This window comes from Chrysochloris asiatica, unplaced genomic scaffold, assembly GCF_000296735.1.
Source record: "Chrysochloris asiatica unplaced genomic scaffold, ChrAsi1.0 scaffold00015, whole genome shotgun sequence".
In the NCBI taxonomy this organism is placed as follows: Eukaryota; Metazoa; Chordata; class Mammalia; order Afrosoricida; family Chrysochloridae; genus Chrysochloris; species Chrysochloris asiatica.
The window spans coordinates 16,501,391-16,520,562 of NW_006408533.1; the positions used below are offsets into that span (position 1 = coordinate 16,501,391).

Below are 19,172 nucleotides of genomic sequence, written 5' to 3' on the forward strand. Positions count from 1 at the left end.
ACTGCTTTTGAGATTATCTTTGCTCCTAGGCTTTTTCAGTGGCTACAGCTAGGGAATGTGGTATCGTATTGATATTTGTCCTCATATTGAATTTGTACTCGTATTGATATTTCTTATATCGTTGCTTTAAATTTAAGAACCTTTTGTCATAACACTTAAAATCCTTCTAGTGTATTTGTTACTCATCTCTCTAGAAGGATGTAACTTGAGGGAAGATAAAAACAGTGCTCAGAAACATTAAATAAGACACAATTGTTAAATCATGTGAACCCCTTTCAATGGTATATATATATGAGTCCTGGTGTGGTCCTTGTGGGTTAATGCACCAGACTGCAAAGCCATTTGATCTGCAAAGTCAGCAGTTCAAGCTTACCAGCTGCTCCTCGGAAACACTATACAGGGTCCTCTGTGGGTCAGAATCGACTCAACAGCACTTAACAACAACAACAATATATGTGCTATTTCTATAATGGAGTCCTGGTATAGCGCTGTGGGCTAATACACTGGACTGCAAAGTCATTTGAGCCTCAAGGTTGATGGTTCAAGCTCAGCAGCCACTCCATGGAAACCCTATACAGGGTCGCTATGGGTCGGAAACCACTCAACAGCACTTAAGAACAATAATGGGAAGAGACCATTGGAGTTTCTCATGCTTTCTAGTAAATTCCTTTTATGTCATATATTTGCCGCATATCTAAAAGGCAATTTCAATATATGCAAATAATTTATTCTGGTTACTTCCAGGTGCAGCAAAATCAAGTCCAGCATCTAAACCAGGATCCACACCTTCTCGTCCCTCATCAGCCAAAAGGGCTTCTTCCAGCAGCTCAGCATCCAAATCTGATAAAGATTTAGAAACACAAGTCATACAGCTTAATGAACAGGTAACTCATCCGTGACTCTGTCTCTGGGAGCAGTGATGTGTGTAAGGGGTGAGGGACCAGAACCGTATAGGCCTGGGATCGGATCGGGGGTTGGGTGTGAGGATTGAAGCAGAATCTGTGGCTATCGGCAAGTAAGAATAAAGACATTTTTGGGAAGATAAAATCAGGAATAGGCGATGATGATCACAAATCTCAGTGTTACACACTGGGACAGGAGAAGAAATGGCCTCTCCTCAGATGAGTGCAGGTCGGTCCTCTTCTCCTCTCCCGGTCCCTGCCTCTCAGTGTCTAATGTGAGCTCAGACTTGTTAAGTGCGTTACAGCTCAGACTATAGAGAGTGTTAAAAGATGCTCTAGAGTTAGTCTGTTTCCCTCTAACTTGCTCTCTCTCTCCTTTCTTTCGGTAACTATTTAAGCCTGTTCTGTGAGCTGGATACTAGTAAAATCATGATAACAAGACCGATACAAACAGCAATTATGCTCCCCACAAAAAGCCCAGCCACAAGTCAATTCCAACTCATAGAGACCCTGTATAGGGTTCTGGAGGTTGTTAACTCTTGACGTAAGTAGAAAGTCTCCTCTTTCTTCCGCTGAGTTAACAGCCCAACACATCACCCATTATGCCACCGATTGTACGGAGTGGGCTTTTACACAAGAGAAAATAAACCTGCTGCTTCCCACAGTAGGGACATTCAGTGCTACAGGAGTGTTAAACCCAATGGGTGGGGTCCTGAAGGCTACAGTCCTGCTTTAAGTAGAAAATCTTTCCTTTGTATCCAGTATTCCTCATGATTGCAGTAAATCTAACTCAACTGCCTTTGAAATTTTCAGTACAAAAAGCTTAGGTATGCTTTTAACAAGCAGTAGCTAATTTTGCCTAAGGCTATCAAAGCCAGCTGCCCTCAAGTCCACTCTGACTCACTGCAAGCCCACAGGTTTGTCTTAGTAGAACTGTTCTCCATAAAGGTTTCAGTAGCTGATTTTTTCAAAGTAGATTGCAAGGTCTTTCTTCTGAAGTGCCCTGAGTGGACTCAAGCCCTCCATCCTTTTGGTTAGCAGCAGGGCACATTAACAGCTTGCACCAAAGACTCCACCTAAGATTATAGTTAGTTTAAAGGTGCTAACAATTGGGATAATGGAGCCCACTGCCGTAGCCACCTCACCTCACCCTTTGTCAGAGGAGAGTCTCTCATCCTGGCTGCTCTCACCCCCGAAGGTCCTGGGGCTCTTTCCCAGCCACTTACCCGGCCTTTCCAGGTGATTCATCGTATTTCTGATGAGTCAGCAAGAGTCTGGAAACTGTTTTTGAGATAATTGTGTATTCGCAATCAAGAAACTACTTTAAAAGCAGACAGCTGCTTAACTAGGGTGTTTCCTTTCCATTCTGACCACTTCAATGAAAAAGATAAAGCCTGTTGTCATCCAGTGGGCAGAACTCTGACTTCAGGCAGCCCCGTGTGATACTATAAATGTGCCACTGTGCTTGACATTTCCAATGACAGAAATGCATCAACGCACATAAGGGGTAGAAGATGGAATCGAAATACTTAGAGGCTGTTTCTGGGTGGTGTAGCAAATGGCACATGGTGTGGAGTTGCTGCCTTGTTCAGGACTTGAGGTTGGCTGTTGCTTAGCCCAAGCAGAAACTGGCTAATGACTCGAGTGGCCAGGCCTCTAAGAATAGACCCTTCCCTCTCGACTTTCTCAAGGATGCAGCTCCACTTCTCCTCCCTCACTTGGACTTCTGCCATAATGTGTAAGGGACTAGGGTGGTATTGGGGGCCCTGGTGGTGCTATGGTCAGATGCTCTCCTGATCAAAAAGTTGACAGTTCAAACCCACCAGCCTCTCTGTGGAAGAAGAACCCCGGGCATCTGCTCCCATAAAGATGACAGCCTAGGAAGCCTGATGGAGCAGTTCTGCTCTGCCGTGGAGGGTCGCTATGAGTCAGAATCTACTCAACAGTATGCAGCAACATAGCAGGACTGTGAAAATAAAATCTTGTTTGCCAGTTGAGCTCATCCTACCATTTAGCTACTATTGGCTTTTACTAGGGAATACTTATAGCTGAGCATCAGTTACCTAATGCATCTGGAATACCACCAGTTGGATTGTATATTTGCGTAAAAGTCTCAGCTGTTTGTTAATCATGCATACCAGAGCTCTTTGGGACACTTTGTCCTCCTGGGTTGAGTGTGTCCAAGAGACACTCCTTTCCTGTTGGCACAAGGAGAGCTGAGAAGTGTAAACCACTACAAACCCACCTGCTGGCTCCAGCCCAGAACTTCAGATGGATTCTGTGGCCAAGGCCAGTGAGCTGGCTGGCTGGTTTTAAAGCAGGGAAGAATTTCTAGAATAAAGGGAATTCTCTTTTTGGTTCAATTCTCAGGATGATTGCCTTCAGTTTTAGGAGGCCTTACAAACAGACATATAATCAAAGTTACAAGTTAGCACCCTGGCCCTCCCTGCTTTGTGAGGGTGATTCACACACATCCTCAAGACCAGAGGTGGGGAACCTTTTTTTCTGCCAAAATTTGTAACGTCATCCGTGACTATACAAAATTATCAACTTAAAAATTAGCCAGTTACATTTGGTCAAACAGTTCATTAACTCATCCCTGATGTTATGGTGGAGTCCCAGTGTGGCACTGCAGAATAATCGCTGGATCGTAAGGTCTGATTGAGCCACAAGGTTGATGGTTCAGAAGCACCAGCTGCTCCTCAGAAACCCTATACTGGGTAGCTATGTGTCGGAACCAACTTGACAGCACTTAACAACAACAACAACGTGATGGCTGGAACTGAGCAGCTGCCTTGGCAGGGCCAGACCAGATGATTTCATGGACCTTGTACGATCCATGGACCGAACGTTCCCCACCCCTGCTCTAGAATATGGTTCGATATTCTTTACATCTTCACATCACTGGACATGCAAAGGAACAAGGGGATGAGTCCTTCCTGCCAGAGAATTTCCACAGACTGAAGAGTGGAGAGATGGCTAAGATTTTCCTTTTCGTGATGTTTCTGTCCTGGGCTGAGAGGGAAGGCCATCACTCAGGAAGCAATCTCCTGAGGTCGAGTTAACACTCCATACAGAGACTTTCCCACAGCCACAGTGTAAACGCTTCTCTGACTCTGCCACTTGTTTACCTGAGCCTTCCTAGAGGTGCTGGAGGAAATCCAGGTCTCCTACAAACCCAGTGAATCCCCACTGTAGTAGACCACTTTTAACGGTTGTTGCTGCTCAACCACACATCTCTAGATCCTAGTGTCTGTTGACTCAGCAGCATCACAGATGCTCATCCACTGGGCTTTTGATAGTGTAACCAACCAGGTTCTTACACCAGGATCCAGTTGTTTTTCATTAATTTAACATTACTGTGCAACAAAGGTACCTAGCTTTTCCATCCTGTACTTGTTGAGTACTTGTATGTGGCAAGCACTTGAGGATACAGTGATGAGCAGAACAGATAAAATGCCTGCCCTCATGAAGGAGCTAACACTTTATTGAAGGAACCCAGGAAACAAATATAAGTACATCAGCTGCTGATCAATGCTGTGAAGAAAAGTGAAAGCAGTGAGTGTGGATCAGTGCTTTCCAAAGTTCATCAGTTATCTCAAACACACACACGTATGCACACATAGAGATATTCATACATGAACGTACATATAAACAGTTCTAGAAAATTGACACTGTTTGAATGAATCACCTTCACTCCTGAAATAAATTGGTCACATAAGTAATAGAAGTGAGTCCTATTGTGTCACATAGGATTCCTGTGAATTGAAATCCACTCGATGGTGCCAAACATCAATAGGTGCCAAACCATATTCTGCCTTATCTAGTGGGAGAGACAGGCAAGTCAACACACAAACAACACACTAATGAAAATGACCGTTACAGAGATGGGAGGAGAGAGCAGTGGACACAGAGGGTAGAGCAGTGATGTGAAGGCATCACTGACGTTCTCACTGAGGGGCCACATCCCTAGAGTCTGACAGGATGAAAGAGAGTTGACCAGGTGAGAAGCAACAAGGGTCACTTAGTACCTGCCCTGTTATCTGTTGGACTGAATCAGTAATTCCAGACAGATGAGTCCCAGAATGAGTCCCAAAATTTTGGGAAATCTGGTAAGAATGGCTTTTAATGTAGTGAAAGAGAAATTTCACATAAGAGTCCATGACATACTTAGTTTAGCTCCTAAGGAATATTCTCTGTATAAAATTAAATGTACACAGTGTCAAAAACCTGGGTGATTGTCAGAGCGCAGAAATGGGGTAAAAGTTTAGGCCAGGCTGTGACTGCTTTGCTTGTTAGAGTACAGCAGCCTGAGGGTGGAAGCTGGGTCCATGTAAACCTGTCAGTGTTCCTTCAGCCCCCAGGACAACCTTGTGGAAGTCAGCCTTCACACGGTCACCTCCTTCCCGTCTCCTGCACTCTCTGGTCACTGAGAGACGCTGGACAACCCCAGAAGCTCCTTGAACCTGCTTCAAGGGGTAGAAAGTAGGGAATGGGCGTTTTTTGGTAAGAGAGTGGAGCTTCCTTATCTTCCCACCGCCCAGTGATATGCCCAAAGCCAGAAGCTGAGAAATGAAGACAGATCTGCTCAGCCAGGCTCCCATTCTCACTCAGTCTCCCTTGTGTTGCCAAGAGCCAGCTTCTCAGTAGCAAGCATTTGTCTCGGTTGGCTCAGCATCATTTATGAGCAGGTCCAAAACTAAGAACTATATGGTTCGTTCTTAATCTAAGTGATCTGAAGAAATGAGTGTCCTCAAGATAAACTGAACATAACCACAGTCTCCCCACCGCCCTCATCTCCCTTCCTTCTGGTTATGAACATATTAGGTGACAGATGAGCTCTGGCTGTGTTCGCAAGAGGAGAGAACTGACTCAGAGTCTAGGTGGACTGTCCAGCACGATGGCCATTCTGATGCTGGCTAATGAACAGAGTGCATCGTGTGTTATGAGACTGGACATTTGGGTCCAGGCCCAAGCTCCACACAGCAACTCTGTTGTTTCTCCCTCAGACTTACACATCAATTACTTTTGCATCTTTTTCTTCATATTTTGGGTCATCATACACAGGGAGCGTTGGTTGCTTTATTTTTTATAATATATATTTGGGGTTTTCTTCCCACCTTTGTTTCCTTGCAGGTACATTCATTAAAACTGGCCCTTGAAGGTGTGGAGAAGGAAAGGGATTTCTACTTTGGAAAGTTGAGAGAGATTGAGCTACTCTGCCAAGAACATGGGCAGGAAAACGATGACCTCGTGCAGCGACTAATGGAAGTTCTCTATGCTTCAGACGAACACGTGAGTGTTAGGAGCCGTTAATTCTGGTGCTATGAAACGACTCCGTTAATGCTTCCCCTGGGCCTCAGTGAGAATTGGAACTCAGCCAAGGCATTTGATGTTCCCCAAAGTATAAAAACCGTGATCATTGAAGCAAGAGAGAAGTGGAGGCAAGGGAGGTGGGGGGAAGGGAGGTGTGAAGCAGGGGAGTTTGAGAAAAATGGACCTGTGGAGTCAAATCCCAAGTGGTTTTCAGCCCTCTGAGCAAATGAGCACTAGAGTTTGTATCCAGATTCTTCTCTTCATGAATGTTCAGATGGTGGTTAAAGAAGAGATGCATCTAGATGCCTTTGCCATCCTTGTAGCCCCTACACCTGTCTATGTTTGTTTCATAACTGGTTGTCTTGGTTACTCACTGCCAATACAGAGCTATGGGATAACCCTTTGTCAAAAGTTCTTTGAGCAGCTTCCTTTGTGGGGAGGACCTGCCACCAGGTGAATGCGCTAAAAGGGTGGTCCAGTGCACAGCTTCGTCATGACAATAGAAAGCAAATGTGGGAGAGAAGAGGGACAGACCACAAACGAGTTTCAGGAAGTAAAGCGAGAAACCAAGCAACCAGTTACTGTCAAGTCAACCCCAATTCATGGTGCCCCCGTGTGTGTCCAGTAGAACTGTGCTCCATAGGGTTTACAGTAGTTGATGTTCCAGAATTAGGTTCGCAAGGTCTTTTATTCAAGGTAACTTTGGGTGGACTTGAATCATCAGTCTTTCACTTAACTGATAAGCAAATTAGCTGTTCATACCACCCAAATTGACTGCCAAAGACAGGAAAGGGCAAGATACATGCCGAAGACAAGTCACCCCAATCTGTCAGTGTATGAATGGAGAGGCCCCAGCAGGAGTGGGTACTGCACTGTGAAAGGCAAGACACAGTGGGTTGACGTTTCAAGCTGCTTTTAGGCCAGGTTGCTGCTGGTAGAATGGCTAGTTTCATCTGACTCGGAACCTGAGAGTGCCCTGAGGGCTCTGTGGCCAAGATACACATGTGCTGATATTTCCACAGAATGTCACAAGCCACCAGCAAGTTTACTTGGCATCTTGTTTCATCTGAATACCAAGCAAATGTGCACTCCATTTATAACTTAAAATCCAGGCAATGAGAGTTCTCTGAACGCTACCATTTGAGAACTCTGCCGTTATTTTGTTTGCCCCAGAGAATTTTTTAAATACTTTCCTGCTAATCAGTAGCGCTGAGTGCAGGTTTTGAAGTCCTGGGAATCCGCCTGGTCAGGTCCCATAGGCGGTGATGACTCCCCAAAATACGGTCGTCAGCACTTTCAGGTCTGCTGGAAGAAACAGTCCAGATTTGTGGCATATATACGTATGTATGTAAAATGTGCTCAGTAGCTTGTCAAGTACTGGATGAATTCCTGTTACTGTCATCTCCGTAAGCTGGTCTGAGGGGAAATCAGTTAAGGCTGCTAATGGGCTGGCATATGCCCTGCGTGTCCTGCGGAGCGGGAAAGTCCCCTCATTCTGTCCTTGATCCAAATCTCATCCCAAGAAGAAGTCTTGTGTGGGAAACCTATCAGGTGGACGTCAGAGCACCTGCTGATGGAGCCACTGAAATCTCTGGCCAGTGAGGGGGGGCAAGCCAGCCTGAGGCAACAGCTCTTGGCCTCCCCTGATTAACTGCAGGGGGATTTGCCTGGATGACTACACTCAGTTTCTGTTCAGCCATTCATATCACCCCTCCCCCCCCCACACACACACACTCCTAAATGCACACACACCCCAAATTGCTATGGTCTGGATTCGGAAAACCATTCCTCCAGTGTTAGTCAATTAAAATGCAGACACCCTGGGGGAATGTAATACTTTAAAGCATCATCAGTCGTTAAGATTGAGCAATGGATTTAGTAAATCCTCTCCTCCTCCAGCATCTGGGGCAAAGAAGAAGGTACTTTGCCTAGGGCCCCATACCTTGTAGTCCAGTGCATTATCCTACAGCGCCACACCAGGATATATATTGTTAAGTGCCATCGAGTAGATTCCGACTCACAGCGTCTGTATAGGGTTTCCAAGGAGTGAATGGTGGGATTAAACCACCAACCTGTGGTTAGCAATCTAGTGCTTACTGTTCAAGTGCTGTCAAGTAGGTTCTGACTCTTCATGACCTGTATAGGGTTTCCGAGGAGCAGGCTGGTGGGCTTGAACCACTTACCTTGTGGTTTGTAGCCCAGTGCTTATCCTGCAGAGCTATTTCTCACGTATATCTGTGGAGAAATAGACTTAACACAAACTATATGTGTGGGTTATCAGAGCAGAATTTTCCAACACAGCTGCTGGCCTAATTTTTCTAATTTCAGGATATATTTTCCTGCAGCTCTGTGTCTGGACAACTCCAAAGGAAAGACATGCTCTGCTGAGTTTTCTATAGAGAATAAGCCTTTTGATCTGGAATATCCCAGGTGTCTCTGTTTAGAATGTGACAGGACCCATTTTTAAAACCTTGGCTTCTCTATAAAAAGAAGCGGAAGGGTGGGTGCTCCGTGCCTGTACACTGTTAGGTGCTTTTGGTTCTCTGTGTACATGCATGCATGTACGCACACAAAGAGGCTCAGAAGCAGCCTGCCCTCCTGCTTCCACGCCAGGAGGCCCAGGAATCACACAGTATGTCTTAAAGCCTTCAAACATTTGCCTTTTCCTGAGAAAGAATAAGGAATCTTGTTACTATGGCTGCCTCCCACAAGGATAGCCAGGTTCTACCACTGGGGGTGGAAAAATCATGATCTGACTCACGGCAACCCCATGTGTGTCAGAGTAGAACTGCACTCCACAGGGTTTACATGGCTGTGAACTTTGTAAAGCAGGTCACCAGGCCTCCCTTTCAAGGTGCCTCTGCATAGGTTTGAACTGCCAACCTTGCAGTTAGTAGCCAAGCGCCTAACCGTTTGCTTCGGGGAGTTAGCCTTTAAAAGCTCCTACTCTTGCCTGTCTTCCCCTGTATCTTAGGGTCTGAAAGGTCATTTCTTTGGGAGGATGGGGATATGCCCCATGGTTGCTCTGTGACTACACCCCTTTTACCCTCTCCTTGTACCTGACCCTACACTCCAAAGCCCCACTGTGCTTATTCCGGACGCTGTTTTTTAGGTCATCCCCACACTTCAGCGTTGGGTACATGTATGGGTTGGGTGCTGTCTGGGAAGAAATGCCAGTACTTTGTGTACGGTGCCGTTGGCATGACTATGTGTACACAGGTGAGGTAGCAGAGCTTTCTGGTTGTCTGCCTTTCCCAGAGCCCTCCTGGAGACAGGAGAAGAGCTGAAGTAATGCAGATGCATCCGCTGAAGAATTGCAGACTGACAGTGTACGGTCTCCATCTACTGTGGAGATGAAGGGGTCAATACTGCATTTATGTTTCTGGTTGAGGTATTTTACTAGAGAAAATTTCTTCCCCTAAACCTCTATTTGGTGATGGTGGTCTCTGATTCTCATAGTCAGACAATCGTAGAATATTGTATGCTTGGAAAATGTAGAAATCCAGAAGGGGATTTTGAATGGTGGAATTAAACAGGCTGTGCAAGTCCCCGTTTTTAAAATACAATGCAAGTTTCTAGAGCAAATTACCAACCAGCTGTCAGTGCTGTCTTTATTATTTGCAGGACCTTTTCCTTTGAGACTTTACTTGGGGCCACAGGTATCTGGACTGAATCATTAGGTAGCGGTAGTTCCCTTGTTGATTCTCTCAGCTGACATGCACCTGCCTGCAAACAGGTTCATGTGAGACCGTCATGGAAGCCCTGGTTAAAGTGATCTAAGGATTTTCTTTGTCCCTCAGCCAGTGCTTATGAGATACCATCTGTGGTTTTGACATTGGGAATATAGAAAGAGAAGGCACTCCCTGCCCTTAGAAGAGTTCACAGTTTTAGGGAGGGAGATAGACTGACTAGAATGTACCAGATTTTGATTAATGTGATAATAGAGACACAAATAAAACTTATGTGAGAAACACATGAAGACAGCCTGGAGGAACAAGCAAAGACTTCACAGAGAAGATGGCGTTTGTGCTGTGTGTTACAGGATAACTAGGAATTTTCAAGCTCTGGTGGCACAGTGCTTAAGCATTTGGCTGCTTACAGAAAGCTAGGCAGTTCAAACCCACCAGCAGCTCTGTGGAAGGAAAATGTGGCAGTCTGCTTCTGTCGAGATAACACACCCTTGGAAACCTTATGGGACTGTTCTACTTGGTCACGTTTTGTCACTATGAGTCAGACTCCAACAACATGGCAATGGATATAGTTGAAGGATGCTCTTTAGCCAGAAAATGGCATGAGCAAAGCCAAAAGGAACATGCAGGGACAGCTCAGAGAATAGCAGCCAGGTGGCAGTGCTGAGAAGTGACGATAGAAAGTAGGGGACCCCACCTCTCTCCTTTCCCTCTTTTCTCCCACCGTAGTGAAAGCCTTCTTCAATATTGTTTCCTAACTTGCTTCTTTCCATTGATTATCAAAAGGAAGTATAGCACAGCCTCTCACAACTAGCATTCAGAGAGATAATGATGGGCGAGATACAAATATTTGAATTTGTAAAGTACTACATTAAATGTGCCATATTTGGCATAGGTTTGGCCTGGCCTCCTACTTAGATGTGCATCCACGTTCTTTGTTCTCACATGGGGCATAAGGAAAGATCCCTGTCTGGAATCTGCTGCAGCAATCCGTGGGCTGAGAACTCTCAGCTGTGATACGTAACATAGCCTCCTCCAAATTACAGATGCGTGCTGCCAGATTTTCAGATTGCCTTTGCTTGCGCCCAAAACATGAGCAGTTCTTTAACAATTTGGGCAGTTTGCTCGTTATTCTAGTGTGACCCAAGCAGAGTGGTCTGGGGGCCAGAGCTCCTACAGATACATTCCATCACGGGTGATGTGCTGTGAACGGGAGGGACTTCAGCCTGTGTGTGTGAGGTGCTGCCCTCGGCCAGCTGGAGAGCACAGAGCCATGGACAGGACACTGAACCACCCTCTTGCTCAACACATAAGCAAGGGGCCAAGTGTGGTGTGTGTCTGCTCTCACAGCTGGCTAGAGGCTCAGCGGTTACTTCAGACTTCCAGTCCTGGGTTAACACCATTCACCACAATTAACTCCCAACTGTGACTAGGAACCTAGGAGATTTCCTATAAAGTGTAAAGTAGAGACTAGTGTCTGAGATCTTCCCATCAGTCGCCTCAGAAGCACAAAAGCAGTTGTGCAAGAAAAGCCTGTTTCAGCCCCGCTAAAGGCCGAGGGTTACAACGTGGAGGACACCATGCTAGCGTGGAAGAGTTAGAATGATCAAAGCAACACTTCTAGCCCTAAATGGGCCGGGAGTTTGGTTTTAGGGGCAGACCTGTTCTCAGCCCACTACTGAGAACCCACACAGTCTGCAAAAGCATAGCCCAGGAGGGAAGCCCAGAGATGGGGGCAATTTGTTCAGGGTGAAGGCCGTGACATAGGAATGACATTTTCACAGTTAGAGGAGCAAGCAGACAGGTGGGACTTGCCAGGTCACCACGAGCATTCGGGTACCATTCTTATAGCCCAGACAAGTAGAAAGCACTCGTGGGGGAGGCCAGTGACTCTCCTGTAGCCCCAGAATAGTTTGTCCTCCTTCCCATGAGCATGACGCTGGAAGTCAAGGTGAGGTGACAACTTAGAGAAAAGGAGTAGCTGCGTGTGTCCTAGCAGGAGCAGAAGGTGCCATCGCGTACCCTGGGGCCCTGGAGGAAAGGCACTGATGCCTCCCTCCCACAGGTAAAAGGACATCTATGGGCAAAGAATTCAGGAGTGAGCTTACCAGCAGGGGTGGTCATGGGCATAGGAGGAAGAACTAATATTTACTCACTGCCAGTAACTAATGTTTAATAGCAGAAAGCTAGTGAGGGACAGAACTGGTACTGAACCCAAGTCTTTAACACAGTGTCTAATTTTTACTGTTAGTGTGATAGAAAGGATGCATTTTTAAATTAGCTTCTTTTAATTAACTACCAATCAACCATCAAGTCGATTCCAACTCACAATGATCCTATATAAGATTTCTGAGATTGTAAAACCTTTTGTGAGTTGTTGTTAGGTGCCATTGAGTCGGTACCAACCCATAGTGACCTTATGCACAGCAGAACGAAACACTGCCCAATCCTGGGCCAACCTCAGTACTGTCGCCACACTTGAGTCCATCGATGCTGCCACTTGGCCAATCAATCTTGGTTTTGGGAGTAGAAAGCCTCATATTTTAACTCCTGAGCAGCTGGTAGGTTTGAACCACTGAACTGGCAGTTAGCAGCCCAATGCTCACCCCACAATTCCGGCTTCCAAAGTGGATTCTGAAGAGTTCACCCCCTAAGAAACATTGATTCTAGTGTAAACTTACAATGTTTGCTGTGTGGTAGGCATTAACCCATTGAATCCTCACAATCACCCTGTTGTTGTTGTTGTTGTTGTTGTTGTTGTTGTTGTTGTTTGCTGCCATTGAGTGAGCTCTCACAGCAACCTTCTCCACAACAGAACAAATCACTGCCCGATCCTGCCCCATCCTCACAATTGTGGTTACCCTTAAGCCCATTGCTGCTGCCACTGTGCCAGTCCACTTCCTTGGGGGTTCTTCCTCCTTTTCACTGACCCTCCACTTTGCCAAGCATGATGTCTTTGTTCAGGACTGGTCCCTCCTGATAACATGTCCAACGTATGAGAGATGACGTCTCGCCATCTGGCTTCTAAGGAGCACTCTGGCTGTACTTCTTCCAGACAGCTTGATTTGTTCTTCTGTCAGTTTCAATACTCAAAGGAAGGTTGGCAGTGACTGAACATTCTGAAGTAGTCCACTCCTCCTTCTTCCTAATCTGTCTTAGTCTGAAAGCTCCTCTGAGACCTCTCCACCATAGGCGAGCCTTCTGGGATTTAAAATACTGTAGCCCAACAACAATCATCACAGCAACATGCAAGACACCACAGTATACAACAAACTGACAGGAAGAAAGTGGCTAGTGATGTGAAAACTGAGGCAAAAAGCCATTAAGTTACGTGCTTAAGGTCACACAGCTTGTAAGCAGCAGAGCTGGACTGTGAAGGCTAGAGTGAATACTTACAATTGTATAATGTTGACATTATACAGCCTCTTAGGAAACAAGCAGGGTGTGGGCTTGGGTTTGGAGTCCCTGGGTGGTACAGTTTACACCCTCAGCTAGCAGCCACAAGGTTGGAAGTTCAAGTTCACCCAGGGATGCCTCAGAAGAAAAGCCTGGCAATCTACTTCCCAAAAAATCTGTCATTGAAGACCTTTTGAAGCACAAAGCTACTCTAATACCCTTGGACGGCCACCATGAGTTGGATTAGGCTCAGCAGCAACTAGAAACTGATCTGGTGTGTCGACACTGGAAAGACAGTGGATGCCCTCAAGTCGGTTCTGGTTCATATCAACCCTCTAGAACAGAGCAAAACTGCCCCCTTTGGTTTCCTAGGTTTCAGTCTTTACAGGGAAGCCTTGGGTGTCATAGGTTAAGCATTGGGCTGCTAACCTCAAGGAGAAAGGTGAGACTGTCTGCTTCTGTGAACATTTGCCTAGGGAAGAGTTGTAGGGTCACTATGAGTCGGAATCGACTAGATAGCAGTGGGTTTATAACCTTTACAAGAGCAGGTCATCAGGTATTTTTCTCTTAATACCACTGGTAGGTTTGAACCACCAGCCTTTTAATAAATAGCCACACGCTTTAACCATTGTGCCCACAGGGCTCTTCATAACACTGATAATCTGGGCCATCCCTTCTTGCGCCATATGTGACTTCTGCCTCTCCACATGGTGTGTGGGAGCCTGCAACAAGTGAGAGATGGTATGGAAATGAATGGGCAGTGTTCCTGGCTGCCACAGCCTCAGCTTCCAGCAGATGAGGCCAGAAGATTCCAAACAAACCAGATAACAGGTCAGACTTAGCACAGAGGAAGAAACACAGAAGTAAAAGACATCATTCTGGCTCAGGCATCTGAGGCAATGACTGTACAGTATTTTGACACATTTGTCTTGCAGTAGAAAGAATAGGAGCAAAACAGGAAAGGGGTGACTGCTGGAGAAGATGTCAGTGTGCAAGGTGTGAAGCACATGAGCACATCCATCTGTCCAGCTGTGTGCTCCTGCCTGCACCACAAAAGCAGTTACCACTATTGGGAGGAGTGGTTGGTGCAACAGAGAGCTACTATCTGGTTAGCGTTTCTCCTTCAGCTTCGGTCAAAAATTAAGGGATTTGTAGATCCCTGAAGGTGACGTTCACGATAAGCTTCACTTGGTTAGGGGAATGAGTACATGTGACATTCGGTGCCAAGGAAAGGGACATCTCACTTATCTGGTTCATAGTCAGTAACCAGAAAGTAAGCACATGACACCTCAAGCTCCCTAAATAGATGTCCCAAAGTTCTTGAGCTACAGCTTTCTTGGCCCAGGAAAGCCAACAAAAGTTGGTTTATTATCCTTTTCTTACCCATGAGCTTGCTTATCTGGTGTTAAAGCATGTATCAGGTGAGTAATCAGTTATGAGGGGACTGGTAAAAGCAGATGGAGCCCCAGTGGTTCAGTGGTTTGGTGTTCAGCTGTTAACCAGAAGGTCTTCAGTTCAAATCCACCAGCAGCTCCATGGGAGAAAAACTTGGCAGTCTGCTCCTATACAGATTCCAGCCTAGGAAAGCATAGGGACAGTTCTACCCTGTCATATGTAGGTCTGTGTTGTTCAGAAGAGGAGCCCTGGAGACACACTGGTTAAAGCACTAGGCTGCTGACCAGAAGGTCGGTCAGTGGTTCACAGCAACCCACTCTGCAGGAGAAAAATGCAGTCTCCTTCCAGAAAGCTTTACAGCCTTGGAAACCATAGGGGGAAGTTCTACCTATAGGATCGCTGTAAGTCAGAGTCGACTCAGTGGCAGTGAGTTTGGATGCATTCGAAGCAAGTACAGGCACTCGGGCTGTGAGGGGAGAAGAATGACAGCAAAGCCCAGTGTCACTTCTTCAATGTGGGTGGTAACCGTTGGACAGAGGCCGGGGGCTGTACTGGTAGCTGTCACAGCAGGCCAAGGTGATCATGAGTCATTTGTCTGCTTTGTTCTTTTCCAGAGGGTAGGAAAGTATGTAACATTGACCATGAAGGTTTCCTTCCAAAGTGGGTAGAATAAAAGTTTGATTGGTGTGTTCTGGAGAAAGATTCATTCTTTGAGGGAGCAGGGAAGCTAGGGTAGCCCTGTATGTTTGTATCGGCTGCCAGGAGCTGGGAGAAACATGCCTAAGCCTGTTACTGGTTACATGCTTCAAGTTGATTCTGACTCTTAGTGACCCTGTATAGGGTTTCCAAGGAGGGCTGGTGGACTTGAACCACTGACCTTTCAGTTAGCAGTCCACTGCTTATCCTACAGTGCCACACCAGACTCCCAAACCTAAGTGTAGTGCGCTCCTGAGCCAAGAGACATCATGGCCTGTTGGGACTGTGAACACTGCAGGGCCTTATAAAGCATCAGTCATTTCAGCTGTAACTCTCCCCCTGCCCTACAGGAGGGCCACACAGAGGAGCCTGAAGCCGAGGAGCAAGTCCCCGAACAGCAACCCCAGCAGCAGGAAGAGTACTGAACCATCTCGGCAGCTCGTGACACTTCCATTTTGTGTGGGAACATTTTTTCTGGAGAATTGGAACATGTGTGGCCTCAAGCTCAAAAGAAACCAGTTGTTTCCAATCTGCCGTTAACATCGACACACTGTTGCATCCGCCAGCCACTGCACTTGGTTCCCATTTACTTTGCCAAGATGTGTTAGCAGACGGCAGTTCTGGCCGTCTACCTGGGAGATTGTAGGATCACATACCTTCAACTTCATCACTTGGCTGCTTCAGATTGGTTCTGCTCTCTTCTTCATTTCTGTCCAGAACAACTTTCCCCACCTCTCTACCCCCCAGTGCCCCCTTTTTATCCTGGTGTGAAACAATGGTAATTTGATATATGGTATTTATATTGGCATTTCTCAACCCACTATCACTAGATGTCACACATTTGTGGTGCTTTGATGTTTGCAAGTCTAACCTTTGGACATAAATTGGGTCAAATAAGAAATTGGAACAAAGGGAAACAGATACTTGGTATGAAAGCCATAATGAACGACAATAACTTGTTTCATGGAGGGAATCCCAGAGTCAGCTTCTCCCTCTAGTCACAGCTCTAAAGGGGGGAAAAATGGATTCAAAACAAGGGCTTCAAGGCCCAGCAGTCTTCATTCATTAGCATGTTAGACCACCACACTGTACGTTGTTTATTTTGAAAGACATTCACTCAAGGAAAACACCATCTCAACTTCGCCCTCTGCCCCCCAACACCACCACCCTTGCACTCTCCGCCTCCTCTCCCCCAGGTTCCCACGGTACTTTCCTTCTCAGGGTCCTCTTTGGTGGGCAGCCACTCTCCCCAAGATGCTGTCTTCATGATCTGCAGTCCAAAGGGCATTGGGTCTGGGCAGGCCCTCCTGCCTCTATTCCTCTCAAGAAGAGGGGGTGGCTTTCTACCCAAATCCTGACATTCACACTAGAGGACTCCTCCTAAATGACTTGGGGGTGGGCAGCCCCAGCTTCCAGGGCTTTGTTTCGGAAACGCTGGAAGTGGAGATGCTGTGAGTGGGAGCTTAATTCCAAGGGGTCGCCTGCTTCTGAGTCTGGTGCTGACACTGGAAAGAGCACAGAAAACCCCCTGACTCCCAGAACCTTCAGGAACAAGGAATCTCCCCTTGTGACGTTCAGGGCCCTTGTCATCAGTCTTTGCTAAACAATGGCAATTCATAAATATAAGAAACATTAATGAATTAAAAGCATTCCTTATTTTTTTAACTGATATTTGCACATTTTCTTAGTCTCTTTTCCAAATCTTTGCCCTTTCCCCTCCTTTGACAGATGGTACCCACCCCCTTCCTGGATCATTCATTTCACTTGGTGTCTAACTTCAGATTTATTTTCACTTGTTATTTGATTCAGCAGTTGCAACAACAACAACAAAAACAAACAAGAAACAAGTGTGCCCACCCCACTTTCTGCGAACTGAAAAGCTAAAATAAATGTCTGAATTATGTCTCATAAAGCTTTGAGATTTCTTTTATTAATTTTGATCAAATTCTCATTCTAAACTCTGACATTGAAGCTTTTCACCTAAAGTAACCTCAAAATAAATCTTCTGCAGCAAAGTGGTACCTACCTATTGAGTTCTGTGTGGAAAAGGTTGTTTATCTTTCTGAGGTCATAACAAACGTATGTTATGAATTGGGCCGATGTTGTACAGTGTTTGCTTCCCTTTCTTCTCTCTCCTGCTAACTCTGCACCATAGCGGCAGCTCATTTCTCTAAGGCTGCAAGGCCTGGCTCTCAGTTGTGACATCCTCCCACACCTGGTTACAGGTAGTGGTTGTGCTGTATGTAGCATCTGTTTACTGGTGTGTTGCTTTCCTGAGCCTGTTGCACTCCAATGATTCCAGGCAGACAAAGTTTCCTAGACATTTCTTCAGCAGCCCTGACATGTCACTACCAGATCCCCTCTCCTGTGGATGCCCATGATGCTCTTATCACTTCCATAAACCTCGTGGATGCCTTCACTGAACCACCCCGTTCTTCCCCGTCCCCACATCCTTCTCAGCAGTGAGCATTCTGACCAGATATCCTACAAAGACAACTTTCCCCAGTCGTATTTATCCTTCCTGATACTTGGGGGCAGACTGTCTATTTGTTTTGAGAAGAGCTGTTCTCTTCTCACAACATACTCTGTTGTGAGGTCATGGGTGTGCCAGGAGCTCTCTAATAACACCCCTCCTCCGCAGTAACCCAGCCTGTCTCCTCTCCCTGGCTGCTCCTTGCTCCTTCATGATGGAGATGGGCAAGTACGATCATTCTTCCCTCTCAGCATTCAGGGCATTCTTTCCATTTCCACGTGGCCACCTGCTGGCACTGCTGAGAAGGAGCCCTTGATGCCCTCTCCTTCTCTGCCCCCCACCAATACCCCCCGCCTGTCCGCCAGTTATAGCATGTCCACTACTGAAGTCAGATAGGGAGTGATTGAAGCAGGGGGCCAAGAGAGAGCCCATGTTCTTTCTAAGCAGAGAAGCAGAAAAAGAAAATACAAACTTCTCTGTTGACCCGAGAGAAGTAACTCCAGAAGGGAATCAAGATCTCCTCCCTTCCTTCCCTGGTGAGTATTCCCATTCTTCCGTTAAGGTTTAATATGCATTCAAATTACTTTTACTAAATAGTACACCATAAAGCTTTTGTTATATATTAAATGTAAACTGAAAGGAATGTAAACATATGTATTGTTAATTATAAATATAGATAAGCAATGACACAATAGATGAAAGAGTTATCAGATGTATCCCATTCATTTTACATTACCCACCTATGTCGCATGGTAGGATAGTTTTTTGGGTTTTTTTGTCTCTGAATATGTGAATAACTTGACTTGCGTTTATCTTTTTACATATTTAATAAAAAAAAAAAGTATATGTTAAAACCTGCCTGGATCTATAGATTCTTATGCTTGCTTTTATGTTAAAGTTTCCTTCTATCATTTATCTTTTTTTAGTGACCATGTGTCTGGTAGCGTAGTGGTTACGAATCGGGCTGCAAACCGCAAGGTCAACAGTTCGAAACTACCAGCCACTCCACGGGAGAAAGATGAGGCGGTCTGCTCCCGTAAAGATTTACAGCCTCGGAAACCCTGTGTAGGGTCGCTATGAGTCGGAACCGACCCCATGGCACATAACAACAACAACAACATGTGTCTATAAATAGGTTCTGTGTATGAATTCACCAATCTACCCATGTCTTGCTATGATTTACATATGGAGGGTGGGTTTCAGTTTTTGTTTTTTAATTCATGGCATATGTTTTAACAGGAATTACAGAGTAATATTTGACTTCAAATGTAACAGCTGTAATGCGACTTTAAAACTGTTGTTATT

The 19,172-nt window shown here is 45.8% G+C and overlaps 1 protein-coding gene across 3 annotated transcripts in view; it reads left to right on the top strand.

Annotated features, from left to right (window-relative positions):
- MAPRE2 (microtubule-associated protein, RP/EB family, member 2) overlaps nucleotides 1-16,104 on the top strand; it is a 185,495-nt gene extending 169,391 nt beyond the window's left edge. For 2 of the 3 annotated variants that reach the window (XM_006835064.1, XM_006835066.1), the window contains 3 exons: nucleotides 745-884; nucleotides 6,039-6,197; nucleotides 15,745-15,819. In XM_006835064.1, the coding sequence (XP_006835127.1) occupies nucleotides 745-884; nucleotides 6,039-6,197; nucleotides 15,745-15,819 (374 nt within the window). Of the gene's footprint in view, nucleotides 1-744; nucleotides 885-6,038; nucleotides 6,198-15,744 lie in introns of all 3 variants that reach the window. The other variant, XM_006835065.1, reaches the window with a different exon arrangement.
- The last annotated feature ends 3,068 nt before the right edge of the window (nucleotides 16,105-19,172 follow it).